General features: G+C 56.2%; 1 protein-coding gene across 1 annotated transcript; it reads right to left on the reverse strand.

Moving 5' to 3' along the window:
• Positions 1-7246: 7246 nt before the first annotated feature.
• Positions 7247-20348, reverse strand: SEPTIN12 (septin 12). The gene is made up of 10 exons (XM_029049257.2): positions 20234-20348; positions 14329-14526; positions 13266-13394; positions 12536-12617; positions 11509-11646; positions 11154-11271; positions 10854-10949; positions 10151-10247; positions 7660-7711; positions 7247-7453 (listed from the first exon to the last, which is right to left on the reverse strand). Exons 2-10 carry the CDS (start codon positions 14495-14497, stop codon positions 7285-7287), a joined length of 1050 nt encoding a protein of 349 aa, XP_028905090.1. The 5' UTR covers positions 14498-14526; positions 20234-20348; the 3' UTR covers positions 7247-7284.
• Positions 20349-20934: the final 586 nt, after the last annotated feature.

A 20934-nucleotide genomic window follows, 5' to 3' on the forward strand; every position in this document is an offset into this window, starting at 1 on the left:
CTGCCACAGCTGACCGCTCACCGAGAGCCCAGCTGTCACCTCTCTGAGAGTCCAGCCAGTTCCCCCCACTCCCCAGGAGTCCAGCTCATCAGCTTTCTTCCCCATCCTTCAATCTCCCAGCAGTTCTAATAATCATCATCATTTGTGTTCATTAAGCGCTTATTAAGTGCCAAGACTGTACTAAGCACTGGAATAGACATGATACAAACAGATCGGGCCCAGTCCATGTCCCACATGGGGTTCACAGTCTAAAAGGGGGAAGAGAACAGATATTTTATCCTCGTTTTACAGATGAGGGAACTAAGGCACAGAAAAGTAATTTGCCCAAGGTCACGCTACAGGTGAACGTCAGACCCGGGATTAGAACCCAGGTAGGCTGACTCCTAGGCCCATTCTCTTTCCACTAGGCCATGCTGCCCCAGCTTGGCTGACAGAAAGGGGGATAGGATCACCCGAGTCTGGCCTGCCTCCAAAAACCACCTGGGCGAAGGTCGGGATGGTATTGGTTCAATTATGGTAGTAATGGATCTAGGAAAGAGAATACATGTGGCTGTTTCCATTGTTTTAAAAATAATACTCTAACCTAGGAATGAAAATACACAAAGGAACAACCAGAAAAGTGGCCACGGGTTTACAGAAATCTGTACCGTGTGAATAAAGTAGCTTAGTTTCAAGTGATTACATTCCCCCTCGTGCGAGTTGTTCAGATGCCGTCTTGGCAGTGTCTGCCAGTTTCGTTGTTCTTGTTTCCGCCTTCTGACTGGGTGCAGAAGAACAAAGAGATGGCAATAGCCAGTCAAATCTCCAAAGTGAAATAAAATGGATTTGTTGTTGATTTCCTTTTTGACTATTTGTTTATTAATACTAATAATAATGAGCAAGCACATAGTACAGTGCTTCGTCCACAATAACTACTCAATAAATATTCATTGATGGGTAATAATAATCATAATGGTATATGTTGAGTGCTTACTACGGGCCAAGAGAGAAGCAGCGTGGCTCAGTGGAAAGAGCACGGGCTTTGGAGTCAGAGGTCATGGGTTCGAATCCCGGCTCGGCCACTTGTCAGCTGTGTGACTTTGGGCAAGTCACTTAACTTCTCGATGCCTCAGTTACCTCATCTGTAAAATGGGGATTAAGACTGTGAGCCCCACGTGGGACAACCTGATTCCCCTGTGTCTACCCCAGCGCTTAGAACAGTGCTTGGCACATAGTAAGCGCTTAACAAATACCAACATTATTATTATTATTACAAAATACTAGCAAATACAAGATAGGACAGACACAGTCCCTGTCCCAGTTGGGGCTCAGTTAAGTGGGAGGGAGAAGAGGGATTCAATTCACATTTTACAGATGAGAAAACTGAGGCCTAAAGAAGTTAAGTGACTTGTCCAAGGTCACAGTAGGCAAGGAACAGAGTCGGGATTAGAATCCAGGTTCTGGCCCCCACGGAGCAGCGGCACGTTTCCCCTCCCCTCCAGGACCTCCAGTGGTTGCCCATCCACCTCCAGATCAAACAGAAACTGCTTACTTATTACTTATTACTTACTTATTGGCTTTAAAACCCTCAGTCACCTTACTTATTACTTATTACTTACTTATTGGCTTTAAAACCCTCAATCACCTTACTTATTACTTATTACTTACTTATTGGCTTTAAAACCCTCAATCACCTTGCCCCATCCTACTTCACCTCACTGCTCTCCTGCTACAACCCAGCCCCGCACACTTTGCTCCTCTAATGCTATCCTCACCGTACCTCGATCTTTTCTATCTAGCCACTGACCACTCACCCGCGTCCTTTCTCTGGCCTGGAATGCCCTGCCTCCTCAAATCCGACCATCACTCTCCCCACTTCAAAACCTTACTGAAGATATATCTCCAAGACACCTTCCCTAAACCGTCCTTTTCTCCCACTCCCTATTGTACTCTCCCAAGAGCTTAGTACAGTGTTCCTTACACAGTAAGCACTCAATAAATAAGATTGAGTGAATGAATGAATCTGCCAACTGGCATCCATGGGGTTCCACATGGGCACCCACAGAGAAGTCGAAGATGATAACGGTATTTGTTAAGTGCTTACTATGTGCCAAGCACTGTTCGAAGTGCTGGGGCAGATACAAGGTAATCAGATTGTCCCATGTGGGGCTCACAGTCTTCATCCCCATTTTACAGATGGAGGTAACTGAGGCACAGAGAAGTTAAGTGACTTGTCCAAAGTCACACAGCTAAGTGGAGCGAGGATTAGAACCCACGGCCTCTGACTCCCAAGCCCGTGCTCTTTCCACTAAGCCACACTGAAGATGCCAGCAGTGGGTTTGATCTGCTGCCTCTCCCCAGCCTAGCTGCTCCAGTCCACAGCCTCATGCTACATGTCCTGCTGATGGGGGAGTGGGGAGCTGGGGTGATGGTAAGTGCCAACAAATGATGGGGCTCGTCCTGAACTTGCTGTGTGGTCAACACCGTGCCAAGCACTGGGGCAGACTCAGTCCTCCCTGTCTCTCACAGGGTCACGGTTCCAGAGGGAGGGAAAGAGAGAGCCCCACTTTACAGAGGTCCCCCAGCAGGCCAGGGGCAGGCAGAGCTGGGCCTAGAACCAGCTCTTCCATTACCCAGTCCGCCCCCCTCCAGAACCTCTCCTCTAGTCCATCCCCATCCCCCACCCACGGTCTGTGTCCAGCTAGTCCAAGCCGCGGGCAGGCAGGGGTGGGCAGGGGCGAGCAAGGCCAGGCAGGGAATTAGGTGAGCGTCTGCAACCAGCAAATAAATCCCCTGGAAGAGCCACTGATCTGAGGCTTTCTGTCGCTAATTGGAGTGGAAATCAATCAATGGTATTTTACTGAGCATTTACTGTGTACAGAGCACTATATTAAATGCCTGGGAGAGTACAATACAGCAGAGTTGGTAGATACATTCCCTTCCCATGAGGAATTTACATGTTAGAGGAAGTGTTCCAACTCAGCAGAGTTGGTTGAAGAATTAAGAGTCATCGTGACCCTCAGATCCAGACAGAGATGGGCCCAGAGAATAGCAGAGCCCGAGATGGCGGCAGAGATAGGGAGACAGAGGCAGGGAGGTGGAAATGCAGACGGAGACAGGGAGACAGAGACAGAGAGACAGGCAGAGAGGGAGAGAGCCATCATTCCCCACCTTCCTCCCGCTCTGACTCCAATCTCTGCCCGGCAGGAATCTCGGGGTCTCAGGCATCATCCCTTCACCCTCTGGACCCCGGGCACCGTCACGGCTACCCCCAAGCAGCAGACAGAGGCCGTGTCCGCTGGACAGCTGACCCCAGGCCGGAGACTGGGACTGGAAAAACCCCTGTCCTGCCCGGCCCGGGGGGGCAAGAGGCAGGGGAGGGAAGCTGAGAGGGTCCTTGACACATCCCTCTGCTGTTCCTGACCCTCTCAGACCAACCCCTCTTTCCCTCCAAGTCCCCACCCCTCCTCCACCAGGCTTCAGGAGTTCATTATACAGTTTGGGGGAGGCTTGGTTCTGGGATTGGGGGCTGGTGGGTCACTCGGGGAAGCATCTTTAGAGTTGGGGAGTTTCAGAATGGAGGAGTTTGACACCCTTCCTCCAGCAGAAACTCCTGCAATGGGCAGCTGGTGGGTAACATGGGTTGGAGCTGGAGCATCGGGCCTGGGTACTTGGCACCTGCCAGAGCCTTTCCAGTCAATCAGTGGTATTTACTGAGTGCTTACTGTTGCAGAGCACTTTACTGAGCAGAAAGCATTGTACTGAGTGCCTGACCACCCCCTGGGGCCCAGCAGCCGAGGCACTGGGAGCCTCCTCCAGTCTGTGGCTGGGGGACAGTCTGTACACCCCTCCGTCCACCCCCCCTTCTTTGTCCCTTCCCTCATCCCCCCAGGTGAGCGTTGGCCTCCCTGGCCAGACAGAAACACCACCCCCGCCCCATTGCACCCAGGAGTGGAGCCGAGCGAGGGGCAGGGATCCGGAGGCTCCCCCAGCCACCCCCCTCTGCAGCCAGAAAAGCAGACACAGTGCCAAGTCCGGCCCCTCTGGCAGGACGAAGACTTTAGGGGTCACTGACCACCTGCCCCTCATCTCCTCTCCTCCCTCCCCACTGACCATACATACAGGGAACCCTGGGGAATCTACCATTAGATGCCCACAGAGATCACACACACACACACATCTTCAAACACCCCCAGGCATAAAGCGCACCCACGAAGTCAGACTCACTGTGCTCTGAAGAAAACCGGCCTCGTCCCCGTTGGGACCCCGGACTCTTGGCTCTGGCAGCCCAGGCCCCGACATGATCCCCAGCCCCTGCCGAATATCAGTCCCACACAAGCGTGTGTCCCTCCCACCCTGTGCCTGCCCCCACTAAAGGAGGAAACATCCAGTTTTGTTCCTTCTCATCTCCCCACCCCCTCCAGCATCTAGCTTCCTTCCTCCCAGTGCCCCTTGGCCCTACCCTACTCCCCCTCCATCTTCTTCCCTGGGGCCCCGCCTACGACAGCCTCTTTATGCAGGACATCATGGCCGGACCCCTGAGTCCCGCTACCCCGGCCCACCGGTTTTTCGGAACCCAGGGAGGAGAGGTTCTGGGAGCCAGTGGGACCCTCCCACTCTCCTCCAACCTGGCACAGAGCAGCCCTGCCCACAACCTACCACGACTCCAGCTGTACTGCCGGGAATCACGCCCATGGGCCGGACATCCACTCTTCCCTCTGCGGGGGCGAGGCAGTGCTGAGCCAGAGGTGCCCATGGGTTTCCTGGGACCCTCCAGGTAGAGCTCCAGCCTGCCATCATGGGCCAGAGCCCAGGGCATCTGTCGCTAGGCTGAACCAGAGCATCCAGCGGGGCTGGGGTCCGGCCCATCAGTGCTGGGTGTGGGGGCCTCCTCCAGCCCCAAGCAGTCCCTCTCCCAGGGCTACGTTGTGGTCGCCGTCCCCTGCCCGGCCCCTCCGACCCTGCTCCGTAGGGTGGCCTCTCATGCGGCGCTGCACCACGGTGACCGTCTGGGGGAGAACCGTTCCGGCTCCATTCTGGGATGGACTTGGGCCAAGACACCCCACTGTGTCCCGTGTTTCTTTCCCTGAGCCGATTTCCCCCTGCTGCATTTCCTGTAGCCAAGCCCTCATTGGAGGAACTGATGCTGGTGAGTACAATAGCTCAACACCCAACCTGTTCCACCCTTCCTGTAATCCCGACTCTGAGTTGCTTCCCCTACCTGTAATTTACTGTAATGTCAAGCCCACTAGACTATAAAACCCCTTGAGGGCCAGGATCATGACTGCTAACTCTCTTGTGCTCTCCCCAGAGTTCAGTCCAGTGTTCTGCACAGAGTAAGCACTCAAAATTACAGTATTTGTTAAACTCTCAGTATGTACCAGGCACTATACTAAGCACTGGAGAAGCAGCGTGGTTCAGTGGAAAGAGCACGGGCTTGGGAGTCAGAGGTCATGGGTTCTAATCCCGGCTCCATCACTTGTCTGCTGGGTGACTCTGGGCAAGTCACTTAACTTCTCTACGCTTCAGTTACCTCATCTGTAAAATGAGGATTAAGACTGTGAACCCCACATGGGACAACCTGATTACCTTGTATTTCTCCCAGCGCTTAGAATAGTGCTTGGCACATAGTAAGCGCTTAACGAATACCACCATCATCATCATACAGGCAAATCAGGTTGGACACAGTCCATGTCCCACATGGGGCTCATAGTCTTAATCCCCATTTTACAGATGAGGTCATTGAGGTACAGGGAAGTTAAGTGATTTGCCCAAGGCCACACAGCAGACAAGTGGCGGAGCTGAAGTTAGAACCCATGACCTTCTGACTCCCAGGCCTGGGCTCTACCCATTAGACCATGCTGCTTCCCACCACACCATGCTGCTACTGACTGACTGATCAGACCGGGCCAATGGGACTGCAAACAGAACTGGAAGGGATTCCAATTTACTGAGCAACTTTCAATGGTCCTAGACTCACCCTGGTGTCCCCCGCCCCTCCAGTCACCCCTGTCCCAGATGGCCTGGGGTAGTGCCGGTAGTGGGGAAGAGGAGCAAGATGACAGGAGGAGGACGATGGGCAGGGGCAGGACCCTGGTGTGGGTGAAGGTGGCCAAGGCCAGGAATGGGTTGGGCTCCAGCCAGCAAAGTCTGGGGGCTCTCAGGGTGGCCCAGGAGGTCTGGGGGCTCCTGTCCTCTGGGAAAGCCCCACGGCTTCCTGCCTTGCCCTCTTGCCCCTCCACTCCCCTCACCCACCCCACACCAGCAACCCACCCCGGGCTAGGGGCAAGAGGTTATGAGTGGGCCAGAGGCTGGGACTTGGGGCCGGGCCGACCTGGCTCCTAGGAAGCCAGTGGGAGCTGCTTCCCGACCCGGAGGTCCAGAGGCTGCAGCTGAGCTCTCCTCTCTCCCCTTTCCCTTCTTCTCTCTGTGAGCATCGGCCTGGAGTGTTCTCTCCCGCTCCCCCAGAGCTCGGTGGATAGTGGACTGGGGGGCCACAAGGGGCAGGGGGTGGGACTCAGGCGTGGAGCCCAGGGGAAATTGGGGGGGCATCTTCTCATGCTCTAGCAAACCCTACTTGTTTCCTCCTCTCTGTCCTCCTTGGGGGATGGGGGATGGGTGGGATAGAGGGATGGACACTGCTTTGGAGGACTGAAGAGGGAGGGAGGGACGCACTGCCAGTCCCGCTCTCTCCCCCCAGGCGCCCCCACCCTCTGTTCCCTCCGCTCCTCACACAGTTTACCACTCCCAGTTCCTCTCTTGTCATCCCACCCCAGTGCTCATCAACCCCACCCCAGCTCCCACCAACCCTACCCCGGCCCTCCACCTTCACTATGTGCCCTCTCCCCTCAGGCTGTCCACCCCCTCCACCCCCTACCGGCCGCCAGCCCAACCTCTGACCTCCGACCTCCACAGTGAACACACTCAGAATGGCCGCCTGACCCCGGCCCCGTCTTTAATGAGGCCTGGAGTGGGGTGTGGGGGAGGGAAGGGTCTCAGGGTCGGGGGTGCCGGGGCCTATCGGCCACATCCAGGTTGGCCAGGGGAGGGAGAAGCTGTGGCAGGAGACAGGGAAGGGGTGGAAGAGATCTCCGTGGCCCAGATCGCCATCAGCCTCTGCTTCCAGGGCCCCTGGCCCCCACAGCTGAACCCCGAAACCTGGGAGCAGCAGCAGAGAGGGGAGGGCTGACCTTGGCTTCTCCCCATTTCCTTCCAGAATCCAGAGAGGTTCGGGCTTGGGTAGCAAGGAGGGGTGGGGGACGGGAGGGGTGGGGAAGGCGGGGGGGCGGGGCGGGGGCTCCGTCCTCACAGGTTGTCGCCGTCCTCCTCGTCTGGGCCTGGCTGTGGCTGGACGGGGCTCAGGGTGGCCCACTCAGGGCCGTGGGCGAGGAGGTGGCTCTGGTTCAGTCGCTGCACGCGGTAGTTTTCGTAGTGGATGTTATGGGTGATGTCCTTGAGGTCCTGCAGGTGGGACCTGACGGGGGCGGCACGGTCCAGAGGGTGGCACAGGCCGGAGGGGCAACCCTTGAATCCCCCTCCCCTCACCCAAGGCCTGCCCCCATGCAGACCACCTCCTTCCTTGGCCTCTGCTCCAGCGGGGCCTTCCGTGTCCACCCCCGCACCCCAGACCCTCACCCTGATGCCAGGCCCCAGCCCTCGCCCCGGTGCCCGGCCTCTCACCTGATGAGCAGGTCTCTCAGGAGGGGGAACTCACAATGGGCCATGTTCTCCACTGAAAGACAAGGCCAGAGATGAGCCAGGGACCAGGGGACAGGACCAGGACTGAGGCAGGATTCCATGGGGCAGGGGGAGGCAAGGCTGAGCTAGAGGCCAGGATGCAGTGTCAGGACTGATGCCAGGACCGTGAGGGGCAGAGCCAGGACTGATGTCAGGACCACACAGGGCGGAAGCCCTTAGAGAAAAGCACGGCTGGGGTTGGATCCAGAGGATGGGCAGAACACCCTGCTCGGATCCGTGGGGCCTCGCACCCCAGAAAGATTGCTGCAGTAATGACGGTAATAATATTTAAGCACTTACTGTGTGTAGAGCACCGTACTAAGTGAATTAGATACTATCCTTGGCTCTTAAGGAGCCCACAATCTAAGAGTCAGGTGGGGAAGGGGGCTGGCACATAAGAATAAAAAAAAAGAGAGAGAACTCAAAGACAGCATAAAACATAAAAATGGGGATAAATACAGAAAGACTTTTAAAAGACATAGGGCCCCGTAGCCAGAAGAGCCAAGTTTCGGGCTTCTCTGCTCAGAGTTCAGTAGTCTCAACCACACTAGCCAGCCATAACAACAAGGAGGAAGAGGAGATAAAGGAGGAGGAAAAAGGAGGAAGGGGGGAGAGAGAAGGGATATGAGGGAGGGAGGAGGAAGGGGAGAAGGTGGAGGAAAGGGAAGGGGAGAGAGAAGAGGGAGGAAGGGAGGATAGATGGAGGGGAGACGGCGGGGATTCCCTTTCCTGGACAGTGCTTAGAGGGAAGCCCAGGCATTCCCTCCACCTGCCTTTCCACTCATTCATTCATTCAATAGTATTTATTGAGCGCTTACTATGTGCAGAGCACTGTACTAAGCGCTTGGAAAGTACAAATCGGTAACAGATACAGTCCCTGCCCTTTGATGGGCTTACAGTCTAATTGGGGGAGACAGACAGACAAGAACAGTGGCAATAAATAGAATCGAGGGGAAGAACATCTCATTAAAACAATAGCAAATAAATAGAATCAGGGTGATGTACATCTCATTAACAAAATAAATAGGGTAATGAAGATATAATGTTGGTATTTGTTAAGCGCTTCCTATGTGCAGAGCACTGTTCTAAGCACTGGGGTAGATACAGGGTCATCAGGTTGTCCCACATGAGGCTCTCAGTCTTAATCCCCATTCTGCAGATGAGGGAACTGAGGCCTAGAGAAGTGAAGTGACTTGCCCTCAGTCACACAGCTGATAAGTGGCAGCACTGGGATTCGAACCCAAGACCTCTGACTCCCAAGCCCGGGCTCTTTCCACTGAACCAAGCTGGAGCTATATACAATTGAGCGGACGAGTACAGTGCTGAGGGGATGGGACGGGAGACGGGGAGGAGCAGAGGGAAAGGGGGGAGAAGAGGGTTTAGCTGCGGAGAGGTGAAGGGGAGGTAGAGGGAGCAGAGGGAAAAGGGGAGCTCAGTCTGGGAAAGTCTCTTGGAGGAGGTGAGCTTTAAGTAGGGTTTTGAAGAGGGGAAGAGAATTAGTTTGGCGGCGGTGAGGAGGGAGGGCGTTCCGGGACTGCGGGAGGACGTGGCCCGGGGGTCGGCGGCGGCATAGGCGAGAACGGGGGACGGTGAGGAGGTGGGCGGCAGAGGAGCGGAGCGTGCGGGGTGGGCGGTAGAGAGAGAGAAGGGAGGAGAGGTAGGAAGGGGCGAGGTGATGGAGAGCCTTGAAGCCTAGAGTGAGAAGTTTTTGTTTGGTGCTGTGGTTGACAGACAACCACTGGAGGTTTTTAAGAAGTCTGTCCTACCCAGCTGCATCGCCCAAGAGATCTCCCACCTCCTATCGACATCTACCTCCCTCCACCAGCGCCATGCCTTCACCCGGTATTAAAACACAGCTCCTTCCCCGACTGCCTTCTTCAACCACTCTCTCCAAAGTCTCCTTCCCCTCAGTATCCAACCCGCCCAAGGGCTCTCGTCCCTCCTCAATCCCCCAGCTCTCCCCAGAACTCACCCCACCTTCCGCCTACCATTCCTGTCCAAACCCCTGTCTGTCTACACTCTCCTCCGACTCTCACCTCAACCTCCTGCGATCCGGCTTCTGTACCCTCCACTCCTCTGAAACTGCCCTCTCCAGAGGCACCAGTGACCTCCGCCTCACCCAGTCTAACAGATTTCTCTCCATCCTAATCCAACCAGATGGGCAGACCTCCTCCTAAGTCCCCGACCCCTGGGGGTCGGGGACTAGCCAGACCCCCTGCCCAGGAGGAGCCCTGGCTCTTCAGACCCATCCATATGATACCGAATGTCCCCTTGAAGGAATGAGAGTTGAGTAGGGACCACCCCCTCCAGGTAGGAAGGGCTATCCGCTACCATTCCCCACATCCCAAACCCACAAAATCCTTCCCCGGGCCAAGGAGGAGGCACCCGCCCCCCCCACCCCACCACCCCGGGAACTGCTCCCAATGGGTTTTACCTTCAATGATTCCCCAGTTGGTCTTCCGGCCCAGAACCATCTTCCCATTCACCTCATACTCACGGTCAGCCCCCACCACGGCAAAGGGGATCTTGGCCTGTCCAGGAGGAGAGTTGGGGGTGAGTTGGGCAGGGCTGGCTGGGCAGGGCCAAGGGGGCAGGGCAGGGCATCCTGGAAACCACAGGACTTTACATAAGAAGAGTTAGTGGGATTCATCAGGTGGGAATGAGGAAGATGCTCCCACCAGCTCAAGAAGGAACAGTGGAGGCCTGGAGGGGTGGGATGGCCAGAGGAGGAAAAGGGGGCTGCTGGGATTTGCCTGCTGCCGAATTGTACTTTCCACCACTTAGTACATTGCTCTGCACACAGTAAGTGCTCAGTAAATATGACTGAATGAATGAATGACTGTGCCATTGGCGGGGCGCGTTGCTGACCGGAGAACTGCCAAGGGTGTTCTATGGAAGGGTGGACAGGTCCAGCGGAAATCCAGAATAACAGTCGGTCGACGTGGGTGGTAAAGAGCGCGGTGGCTGCCGAGGCCCCCGCCAGCCTGGGCCCGGCGCTACGGCCCACGTGGGCACTGTGCTGCCATCAATGGGTCCGGCATGTTTTAGGCCTCTGCGGTCACGTCACCATGAGCTCGCGTCCTCGGGGCCAGTGGGGTCTCCGGCCTCGGGTTCGTCCGAGGAGCCCGGAGGCTCACCCGGATCTTGTCATTGAGGAGCCTGTCGTCCGCATCTTCATCCAGGTTCTTCTGCGGGTACACACTCACCCCGTGAGCTTGTAGGTCCCGCTGGATCTGGGGGTGGCAGAGACACCAGTGGCTCAGGTTACTGGAATTTCCCAGGGCTGGGGATGCAAGTTTAGGAGTGTCCCTGCTCCGACCCCAATCCTGCTCCCCAAGGGGGTCCTTGCTCCCTCCCTTTGGAGTGTGCCTGCTCCAACTCTAATCTGGCTCCCCCAGTGCCCCTCTTCCATCCCCAATCCTGCCCCACCCCCACACCTGCCGCCGGAAGTCTTCCCTCTCATCCAGGGTGAGGCTGTCGGCCCGGGCAATCACGGGCACCACGTTCACCACCCGGCACAGCCGCTGCAGAAACTCCAGATCCAATGGACGAAGCCTGTGTAGCCGAGCCCGCCCGCCGGTCCATCTGTCCGCCCGTCCATCTGCCCACCCAGCCCACCTGGGACATGACCGGAGAGCCAGGCCTCCGGCCCCGCACCCTCCAGCTTTGGGTTCCACGGGCCACCTGGTGCCCCCCATCCCTACCCTCGCTATTCCACGCTTTGCCGCAGGGGTCCGGGACGAAGGGAGGGAGGGGAGGGGCCCGGTGGGCCTCGGAGTGGGAGCCCCCTACCAGTGGCCGGTGGGCGGCACGAAGTAGACGCAGGTGTGGACGCGGGAGTCGGGGATGTGGCGCTGCCTGTTGATGAGAATCTCCTCCCGCAGATACCCCTCATACTGCTGGTTGATAAAGCTCAGGATGGGCTCCCAGCTGGTGGGGGAAGGCCGGGGAGCAGAGGATGGGGAGCCGGAGGGGAAGTTCCACCAACTGTCCCACCCCTCCCCCTGCTGCCCCTATCCCAGCCTCTGCCCCAGCTGCTCATCCTGGGGGCCAGAGAGTGTCTGCCCTCCCCCCCGGCCCCCGCCCCACCTCGCCGCTGTACATCCCCCTAATTGATCTTCATGCCTGTCGCCCCCTCTAGACTGTAATCTCCTTGTGACAGGAATGTGTCTATAAACCTTGTTGTATTGTGCTCTCCCCAGTGCTTAATACAGTGCTCTGCACACAGTAAGTAATAATAATGTGGTATTTGTTAAGCTCTTGGTATATATCAAGCACTGTTTTAAGTGCTAGGGTAGATATAACTAGGGTAGATCCAAGCTAATCAGTCCCCGTCTCACATGGGGCTCACGGTCTTCGTCCCCATTTCCCAGATGAGGGAACTGGGTGCAGAGAAATGAAGTGACTTGCCCAAGGTCACACGGCAGACCGGTGGCAGCGCTGAGATTAGAACGCACGTCCTCCTGACTCCCGGACCAGTGCTCAATCCACTGGGCATGCTGTTTCCCATAAGGTAAGGGCTCAACAAATACCACTGATTGGCCCAGGCCCTCCATCTCTGCCCCCCGCCCCCTCGTGCTCCCTACAGCAGCCCCATACTGAGCTGTCCTACCCCCCCTCCAGTGGCAGGCAGAAGCTGGCCTGGAGACGGGGAGAAGGGAGCTACTCCCCTCCTCCATGCTCTCCCAACCACACCCCGGCCCCCAACTGTTATGCCATCTGGGGACAAGGAGGGGTGTCAAGGGACACATTAGAGTGGAAGCTTCCTGGATGTCACCTCGTGGAGGCAGGTGCTCAGTTCAACGTTCCCACTACCAACCATCTGTCGTTGTTGATCTGGTCCCCGAATCCTGGGGTGTCTGTCACCGTCAGCTTCAGCTTCACCCCTTTCTCCTCAATGACTGCGGGGCGGGAAGCCGAGAGGTCATTCGGGGAGTCAGAATCCCGGAGCCGCCACGTTGGGTCGAGGTCTGCTGGCCACGACTGACTGCCGCCAGAGTTTACCCCTGGCTCTGTCGCCACGGCCACGGGTCCCAGCCCACCGTGGAGGCACCAAGACCCTGCCTCCTCCCCAGCCCCACCCCAACCTCACGGAGTCCTGACTGCCTCCCCATGCCCTCCAAGCCCCCAGAAACCCAGCCCCACGCCCCCATCGCTGGCTTCTCAAGGGCAGGCGGTAAGGGATGAAGCTGCCATCTTGGCGCCATTTCCATCTCTGGCAGGGGGTCGGGAGTCGGAGGGGGAACACTGTCAAGCCGACCATCAAGTGGTGGAGGTTGATTCATTCAATCGTATTTACTGAGCGCTCGCAGTGTGCAGAGCACTGTACTAAGCACTTGGAAAGTACAGTTGGGCAACAGATAGACAATCCCTACCCAACAACGGGCTCACAGTCTAGAAGGGGGGGACAGACAACAAAGCAAAACAAGTAGATAGGCATCAATAGCAATAGGAGGTGAAGCTGACGTCACTGCCGGGCCATCTCCCCGCCCGCAGGGGGTCGGCGCTCGGGGGAGGAGTGGTGATGATGGTCGGGGAGGGATCCTTACCGTGGCTGATGGAATGGATGCACACGGTCTTGGGGATGGGCTGCTGCCGGCCCCCGCTGGAGCTACGCCCACTCAACTTGGACTTGAAGAGCGTGTCCACCATGGTGGACTTCCCCAGGCCGCTCTGACCTGTGGGCAGGAGGGGCGGGTGGAGGGCAGGGGTGTGTGTGCAGGAAACACGGGGGAGTAAAGGGAGGAGGACGAGGATGAGGAGAGAATCCCATCTCCTCCAAGAGGCCTTCCCTGGTTTCTCTCCCATCTCCCCACCTATTGACTCTTCAGCTCTGTCACTTCTGCACTTGGCTACTCCTTCCTCTCCCCCACAGCACTTATATCCTTAATAGGAGCAGACTGCCTAGATTTAAGCTTATTGAGGGCAGGGATCTTGTCCGTTAACTCTATTACACTTTTCCCAGAAGCGAGAACAGTACCCTGAATGGGAGAAGCGCCCAGAAAATACCCTTGCAGGCTATTCCCAGCTCTGTTCCCAACTCCCTGACCCTCTCTGGGCTCCAGTTTCCTCAGACCCCTTGCTCCCCTTCCCTCCTAAGCCTGCGAGCTGAACGTGGGACAGGGTCACTGTCTGATCGGATTATCCTCCATTGACCCCAGTGCTCAGCCCAGTTCTTGGCACAGAGTGCTGCAGGGGGTGAGGGAGTTGGGGGGGTGGTGCTGCCTGCAGCTGGCTGTTAACTGACACCGCAGGACTGGGTGTCGGGGGAGGAGAACTGGTGGGATTGGGCTGGGCTGGGCTGCCCCAGAGCTTGGGATCCTCCTACGTGGGGGATTTCTCTTCCTGGTCCCTGGGAGCGGAGGGACCTCACAATTCCAGGCAGGGGGCAGGGCATGGGCAGAGACGGGCAGCCAGGAAGCTCCAGGGTTGGCAGTGACCTTTGCACCCTGGCATCCTAGGGGGTCCCTTGGGTCCCCTTCCCGGGGAGGGCCCAGACCGAGTGCCTCTGAAACTGCAGGGTCCTCCCTGGCTGGGCCAGCCTCCAGCCCGGCGCCCCAGCGGGACCCCTGCTGTAGGCGGACTCTCTGCACCTGCGGCCCCCCGACTCACCCACCACCATGAGGTTGAACTCGAAGCCAGTTTTCATGGCCTTGACTCGCATCTGATCCAGGACAGCCTCGATCCCCACGTAGCCCAGTAGCTGGTTGCCCGGAGCCGGGGCCATGGGGCTGGGGTCCCGGCCCTGCTCCCTCCGGTGCCGTTGCAGGGGGCCTTCCATACCGGTGGGCCTTTCTGTCCGCCCACGCTCTGCAGAGACACAGGGGAGGTGGGCTGGACAGCCTTCTCACTCACAGCCCTCCCACTCACTGACTTTCCCATCCCTGTAGACAACACCACTATCCTTCCGGTCTAAGCTCATCCTCTAGACTGTAAGCTTGTTACGGGCAGGGAACGTGGCTATTTATTGTTATATTGTACTCTCCCCAGCGCTTAGTACAATGCTCTGCACACACTGCTCAAGATTTACAATTGAATGGACAAGACAGTAACCTTAGCATTATCTCCACTCATCTCTCTCATTCAACCCACATATTCAGTCAGTCACCAGATCCTGTCACTTCTACCTCATTATCACCATCATCATCAACTGTACTTATTGAGCAGTTTACTGTGTGCGGAGTACTGTACTGAGCACTTAGGAGAGTTCAATGTAACAGAGTTAGCAGGCACGTTCCCTGTCCTTCACAAGCTTACAGTCTAGAGGGGGACACGGACATTGATACAATTTATAATATAAAATTTAAAGATATGAACATAAGTGCTGTGGGGTTGAGGGTGGGGTGAATATCAACCCCCCAAACTGTTACCACGTCGCTCCAAGCACTTATCCTACCCTGCCTTGACTATTGCGTCAGCCTCCTTGCCTACCACTCCCCACTCCAATCTGTACTTCACTTTGCTGCCCTGGCCATTATTCAGAAGCAGCGCGACTCAGTGGAAAGAGCCCGGGCTTGGGAGTCAGAAGCCATGGGTTCAAATCCCGGCTCAGCCGCTTGTCAGCTGTGTGACTTTGGGCAAGTCACTTCACTTCTCTGCGCCTCAGTGACCTCATCTGTAAAATGGGGATTAAGACTGTGAGCCCCACGTGGGACAACCTGATCCCTTTGTATCCTTCCCAGCGTTTAGAAAAGTGCTTTGCACATAGTAAACGCTTAACAAATGAAATAATAATAATTATTATTTTTTAAAAAAACTATTCAATTCACTTCTTCCCACTCAAGAACCTCCAGTGTTTGCCCATCCACCTTGGCATCAGAGACTCCTTACCATCACTCGATCCCCTTGCCCCCCCACCTATCCTTGCTAACTTTCCTACCACAACCCAGCCCGTACACTTTGCTCCCCGAATGCCAATTTACTCTCTGTACCTCAATCTCACTTCTCATCCCCTCACCCACATCCTCCCTCTTGCCTGGAACTCCTCCCTCTCGGCAAATGCCAGACTACCACTCTCCCTACCTTCAAAGCCTTATTAAAATCATTTAACCTCCAATAGGCCTTCCCTGACTAAGCCCTCATTTCCCTATTCCCTCTCCCTTCTGCATTCCTCTTGCATTTGAATTTGTACCCTTTAAACAGGCTCACTCTTAACCCCACAACACTCACATATGCAGCAGTAATTTATATCAATGTCAAGCCACCTTCCCCTCCCCTAAAAAATGTAAGCTCCTTGTGGGCAGGGAACATGTCTATCAATTCTGATATATTATACTCTCCCAAGTGCTTAATACAGTATTCTGCACATGGCAAGTGCTCAATAAATACAATTAATTGACTGGGGGTATGGGAAGACAGAGTTGGGAGCAGCGGGTCCTTGTCTATTCCAGGAGCACTAAGAAGGTGGGGAGGAGGGGAAGGCTCCAGGAGCACTAAGAGGGGTAGGTAGGGGGAAGAAGTGGTCCCAGAAACACTGAAAGGGGAAGAGGGGAGGAGGAGGGAGAGGGGGAGTCTTCAGGAGCACTGAGAGGGAAGGGGAAGGTCCCAGGAGCATTTAGAGGGGTCGGAGATGGAGGGGGACTTCAGGCTCATTGAGAAGTATATGGAGGGTGGGAAAGGAGATTACAGGAGCATTGATTCATTGTGGGCAGGGAATGTGTCTGTTTATTGTTATACTGTACTCTCCCAAGTGTTTATTAAGCTCTGCACTGAATAAGTGCTCTGCACATAGTAAGTGTTCAATAAATACGATTGACTGACAGGGGAATAAGAGAGGAAGAGGGGAAGGAAGAGGGGGATGTTCCAGGATCACTGAAATGAGGAGAGAAATAATAATAATGGTATTTGTTCGGCGCTTACTGTGTGCCAGGCTGTATAAAGCATTCATTCATTCATTCAATAGTATTTATTGAATGAATGAAGGAAGCACTAGGGTGGATACAAACAAATCAGGTTGGAGACAGTCCCTGTCCCACATGGGGCTCCAGCCTCAACCCCTATTTTACAGATGAGGTAATGGAGACACAGAGAAGTGAAACGCTTTGCCCAAGGTCACACAGCAGACAAGTGGCAGAGCCAGGATTAGAACCCACGACCTTCTGACTGCCAGGCCAGTGCTCTATCGGTTGTGTCATGATGTTTCTCAGCAGGGAAAGGAGAAAGAAGACAGAGGAGAGGGAGACTCTAGGAGCACCGAGACGTGTGTTGTGCAGTGGGGGATGTGAGGAGGGAAGGAAACTCCAGGAGCACTGAGAAGGGAAAGGGGAGAAAGAGTGGGAGGGCTCCCAGAGCACTGAAAGAGGCAGGGGGACGGACAGGGGGCAGGGTGGCTGCCTCTGATTCCAGTCCCCCAGCAGCTTGGCTCAGTGGAAAGAGCCTGGGCTTGGGAGTCAGAGGTCATGGGTTCGAATCCCGGCTCTGCCAGTTGTCAGCTGTGTGACTGTGGCTAAGTCACTTCACTTCTCTGGGCCTCAGCTATCTCATCTGTAAAACGGGGATGAAGACTGTGAGCTTCATGTGGGACAACCTGATTACCCTGTATCTGCCCCAGCGCTTAGAACAGTGCTCTGCACATAGTAAGCGCTTAACAAATACCAACATTATTACTATTATGAAGCTAAAAGCTGCTTCAGAGAAGCAGCATGACCTAGTAGATAGAGCATAGATCTGGGAGTCAGAAGGACCTGGGTTCTAATCCCAGCTGGGCCACTTGTCTCCTCTGTGACTTTAGGCAAGTCACTTCACTTTTCTGGGTCTCAGTTCTCTTACCTGGAAAATGGGGATTAAGACAGAGTTCCACTGGGACACGGACTGCATCCAACTTGATTAGCTTGTAATAATAATAATGATGAGGATGGTGTTTGTTAAGCACTTGCTATGTGCCAAGCGCTGTTGTAATCGCTGGGGTAGATACAAGGTTATCAGGTTGTTCCACTTGGGGCTCAAAGTCTGGACCAGTGCCAAGGGAGGCCTGGGGAGGGAAGGTTCAGTCCACGGCTCTTCCTCGCCTCTGCTTGTGCATCTGTATGATGCGGGGAGCACTGGAGGGTCGGGGCGGAGGGCCCAGCAGCAGGGATAAAGTGGGCAAGGTCTAGTAAAGCAGATTAGGTGGAGCTTCACCCGATCCTAGGGTTAGACTGTAAACTCGTTGAGGGCAGGGAATGTGTCTGATATATTGTTATATTGTCCTCTCCCAAGTGCTCAATACAGTGCTCTGCACAAAGTAAGCATTCAACAAATACGACTGACTGACTGATAAGGCTGGGCAGGATAGGGTAGGATAAGGGTCACCCAGGGCCAGACAGGACCAGGTAGGGTAGGTAGGGTGGGGGACAGGGCCAGGCAAGGGAAGGCAGGAGTCAGCCAGGGTCAGATGAGGCTGGGTGGGGCAGGGCCCTGGGCCTAAGCTCTAAGAATGCCCCAGCAGGGTCAGAAGTCAATAGGAGAAACAGCCCCCGGCGGGGAGGCAGCTCCCTGCAGAAGATAGAAACAGAAAGCGAGAAGGAACAGAAACAGAAAATGAGAAGAGAAACTGAACTTCCCACTCTCTGTGGCGCAGGCCGGGCAGGGCCACGGGAGAGGAGGGACCAGGGTCGGAGCCCCACACGGTCCCCCACTGGTCCTCTCCGCCGCCCCCCTGCCCGCCAAGGGACAACGGGGCCAGGGGCTTTCCCACTGCCCCAGGCCCTGCCCCTTGAGGAGCTAGGACCAGGCAGAGACAGCGGAGGGACAAGCCGCTTCCGCACCGAGTCAGGATGCAGCCTCCAGCCTCCAGGGACCCTCGCAGAGACTCTTGCCAAAGGCAATGAGGGCAGCGATTTGGGCATCAAATGCAGATGGAAATGAGAGGGCAAGACAGGCCTGTCCCAGCACCCTTGGGCCACAGACTGAGGCAAGTGAGGGTTGTAGCCTTTGACCTCGCTGCACAGATGGGGCTGGGGGCCAAAGAGAGCCCTTGGCCAGGCCCCCGGGTCCCCGCCCAGGCCGTTCTTGCCCGATCGCTGGTGGGGGGGAGGGACTCTCCAGTTGCACCATCACCACACACGCCCGGGCCCTCCAAGGCAACGGGGGCCGCTGGGTCCCTCAGCTTCGAGAGGTGCTCCGGCCACATGGGCTTCTGCAGCCCTGTCCGACCCGTCTTGGGGTCAGACCGCAGACACATGAGAAGCAACGTGGCTTAGTGGAAAGAGCACGGGCTTGGGAGCCAGAGGTCATGGGTTCCAATTCCGACTCCGCCACTTGTCAGCTGTGTGACTTGGGGCAAATCACTTAACTTCTCTGTGCCTCAGTTACCTCATCTGCAAAATGGGGATCAAGACTGTGAGTCCCAGATGGGACAACCTGATAACCTTGTATCTATCCCAGTGTTTGAAAAAGTGCTTGGCACGTAGTAGGCGCTTAACAAATACCATCATTATTATTACAGAGCACAGGCCTGGGAGTCAGAAGGGCCTGGGTTCTAATCCTGGCTCTGCCACATATCTGCTGGGTCACCTTGGGCAAGTCATTTCACTTCTCTGGGCCTCATTTCCCTCATGTGTAAAATGGGGATTAAGAGTGTGAGCCCATGCGGAACAGGGACAGTATCCAACCTGATTAACTTGCATCTAACCCAACACTTAAAACAGTGCTTGGCACATAGTAAGCGTTTAACAAGTACCATAACTATTATTATTATGACCACCTCAGTGATCTTGCCGGCAGGTAGGCCCGCTGGAGGCCAGAGGCTGGGGTCCCAGGACCCATCTCGTGGTTTAGAGGGCTAGGACTCGGGAACTCAAAGCCCAGGCTGGCTTCCTCCCCGAAGATCCCTCTGTGCCCGAGTCAGAGCCCGGACACTCCAGCCTCCCTGAAGGCAACTCTCCTCTGCTGGCCCTGGCCAAGTCTCCACACAGCAGGACGGTGGGTGGCCCAGGAGGCTGGCGGGCAGGCTCGTGCCCAGACCTTTCCCCCTGGAAAGCTGTCCACCCGGCTGCCCAGCAAATCCAGCAGCACCACTCCTGGGGCCTGTGCCCCAGATGCCTTGGGGCCCAGCACCTCCTTGGGCCAACGCGCACTCTGAACCCTGGTCCTCTGGGAACCCGGAGACTCTGCTGAAAAGCCGTATGGCTTAGTGGATAGAACATGGGCCTGGACCTGGATTCTGAATCTGGCTCTGTCACATATCTGCTGTGTGACTTCAGAGTAGACCACTCTGTCCATTCCAGCGATTTCAGACCAGTCCTCCACCTCAGATCCTGTCTATCCACCCGCCTGCCGACCCCCGCCCAACCCAGCTCCTCACCAACCCAGACCCTATTGCGAGGAAGGGGAGGGGAGAAGGGCCACCCACTCAACCAGCGGAGCAAAGGGCGACAGTTAGGACAGTTAGAACAGCCCGGAGCTCCCCGCCCCTGCCCCCTCCCCCAACCCCTTCTGAACTGGAGCAGCCAAGGTGCAAACAGCGATTGTTGAGAGGGGCATCGGGAGTATGGGCCCAACCCAGAGAGAGGGTGGTTACGGGGGGAAGGGTGGTTACCGTGAGTCCAGCTGCAGGTGGTCCTGAGGGTCCGGGAACTCCACTTTCCCAGGACTCACTGTCCCAGGCGGTATATGACCCTGCGAGCGGGAGATGGTGGGGGCAGGGAAGGGCGGGGGTGGGGTGGGGCGGGGGGCTTCCTCTCTGTGGCTTCTCCTTCCTGGAGCCCAGCCCAGGGGACGCTTCTATTTGTCTGTGGGTTGCCATAGGAACTGGGGGTGGGGGTGAGGAAAGGGGATAACTCGTAGGTGTGGGGCACTGTCGGGGTGGGGGTCCATCTGGGCTAGAGGGAAGGGGACGAGGGGCTGGGGACAGGATGGGCCAAGCCGGAACCAGTTAACTGTGCCTGTGATCAGCAACATGGATGAGATTCTTGGCCCAGTTCCCCTTTCTCGGTGACTCTTTCCAAGGCCCTCCCCTCTCCGATGACACCCCCCCCCCCCAACCAAGTTGAGTAGATTGGGGTCTTTCTGCTTTGCTGCTGGACTTGGGGAGGAACCAGTCTTGGCATGGTGGCGCTAGGCCTCTCCTGACTACCCTCCCCCATTCAGTCTTGGGCCAGAGACCCCTCTTGAAGGGAAATTGGGGAGGGGAAAAATAAGAAGCAGGGTGAGGGGAGTGTGAGGGAGAGGGGTGGCAGGGAAGGGTTAGGAGATATGGGATGGGGGAAGGTGGGGAGGGGGACCCCGGGAAGGAGAAAG

Source organism: Ornithorhynchus anatinus, chromosome 2 (assembly GCF_004115215.2).
Source record: "Ornithorhynchus anatinus isolate Pmale09 chromosome 2, mOrnAna1.pri.v4, whole genome shotgun sequence".
Taxonomy (NCBI): Eukaryota; Metazoa; Chordata; class Mammalia; order Monotremata; family Ornithorhynchidae; genus Ornithorhynchus; species Ornithorhynchus anatinus.

Coding starts and splice junctions, on each gene's coding strand:
- SEPTIN12 (XM_029049257.2), bottom strand. CDS start 14,497: ATGGAAGGCCCCCTGCAACGGCACCGGAGGGAGCAGGGCCGGGACCCC. Junction 11,647..12,535: donor CAGATCAACAACGACAGATG/GTTGGTAGTGGG, acceptor TTCCCCCACCAG/CTGGGAGCCCATCCTGAGCT. Junction 11,272..11,508: donor GTGCCGCCCACCGGCCACTG/GTAGGGGGCTCC, acceptor TCGGCTACACAG/GCTTCGTCCATTGGATCTGG.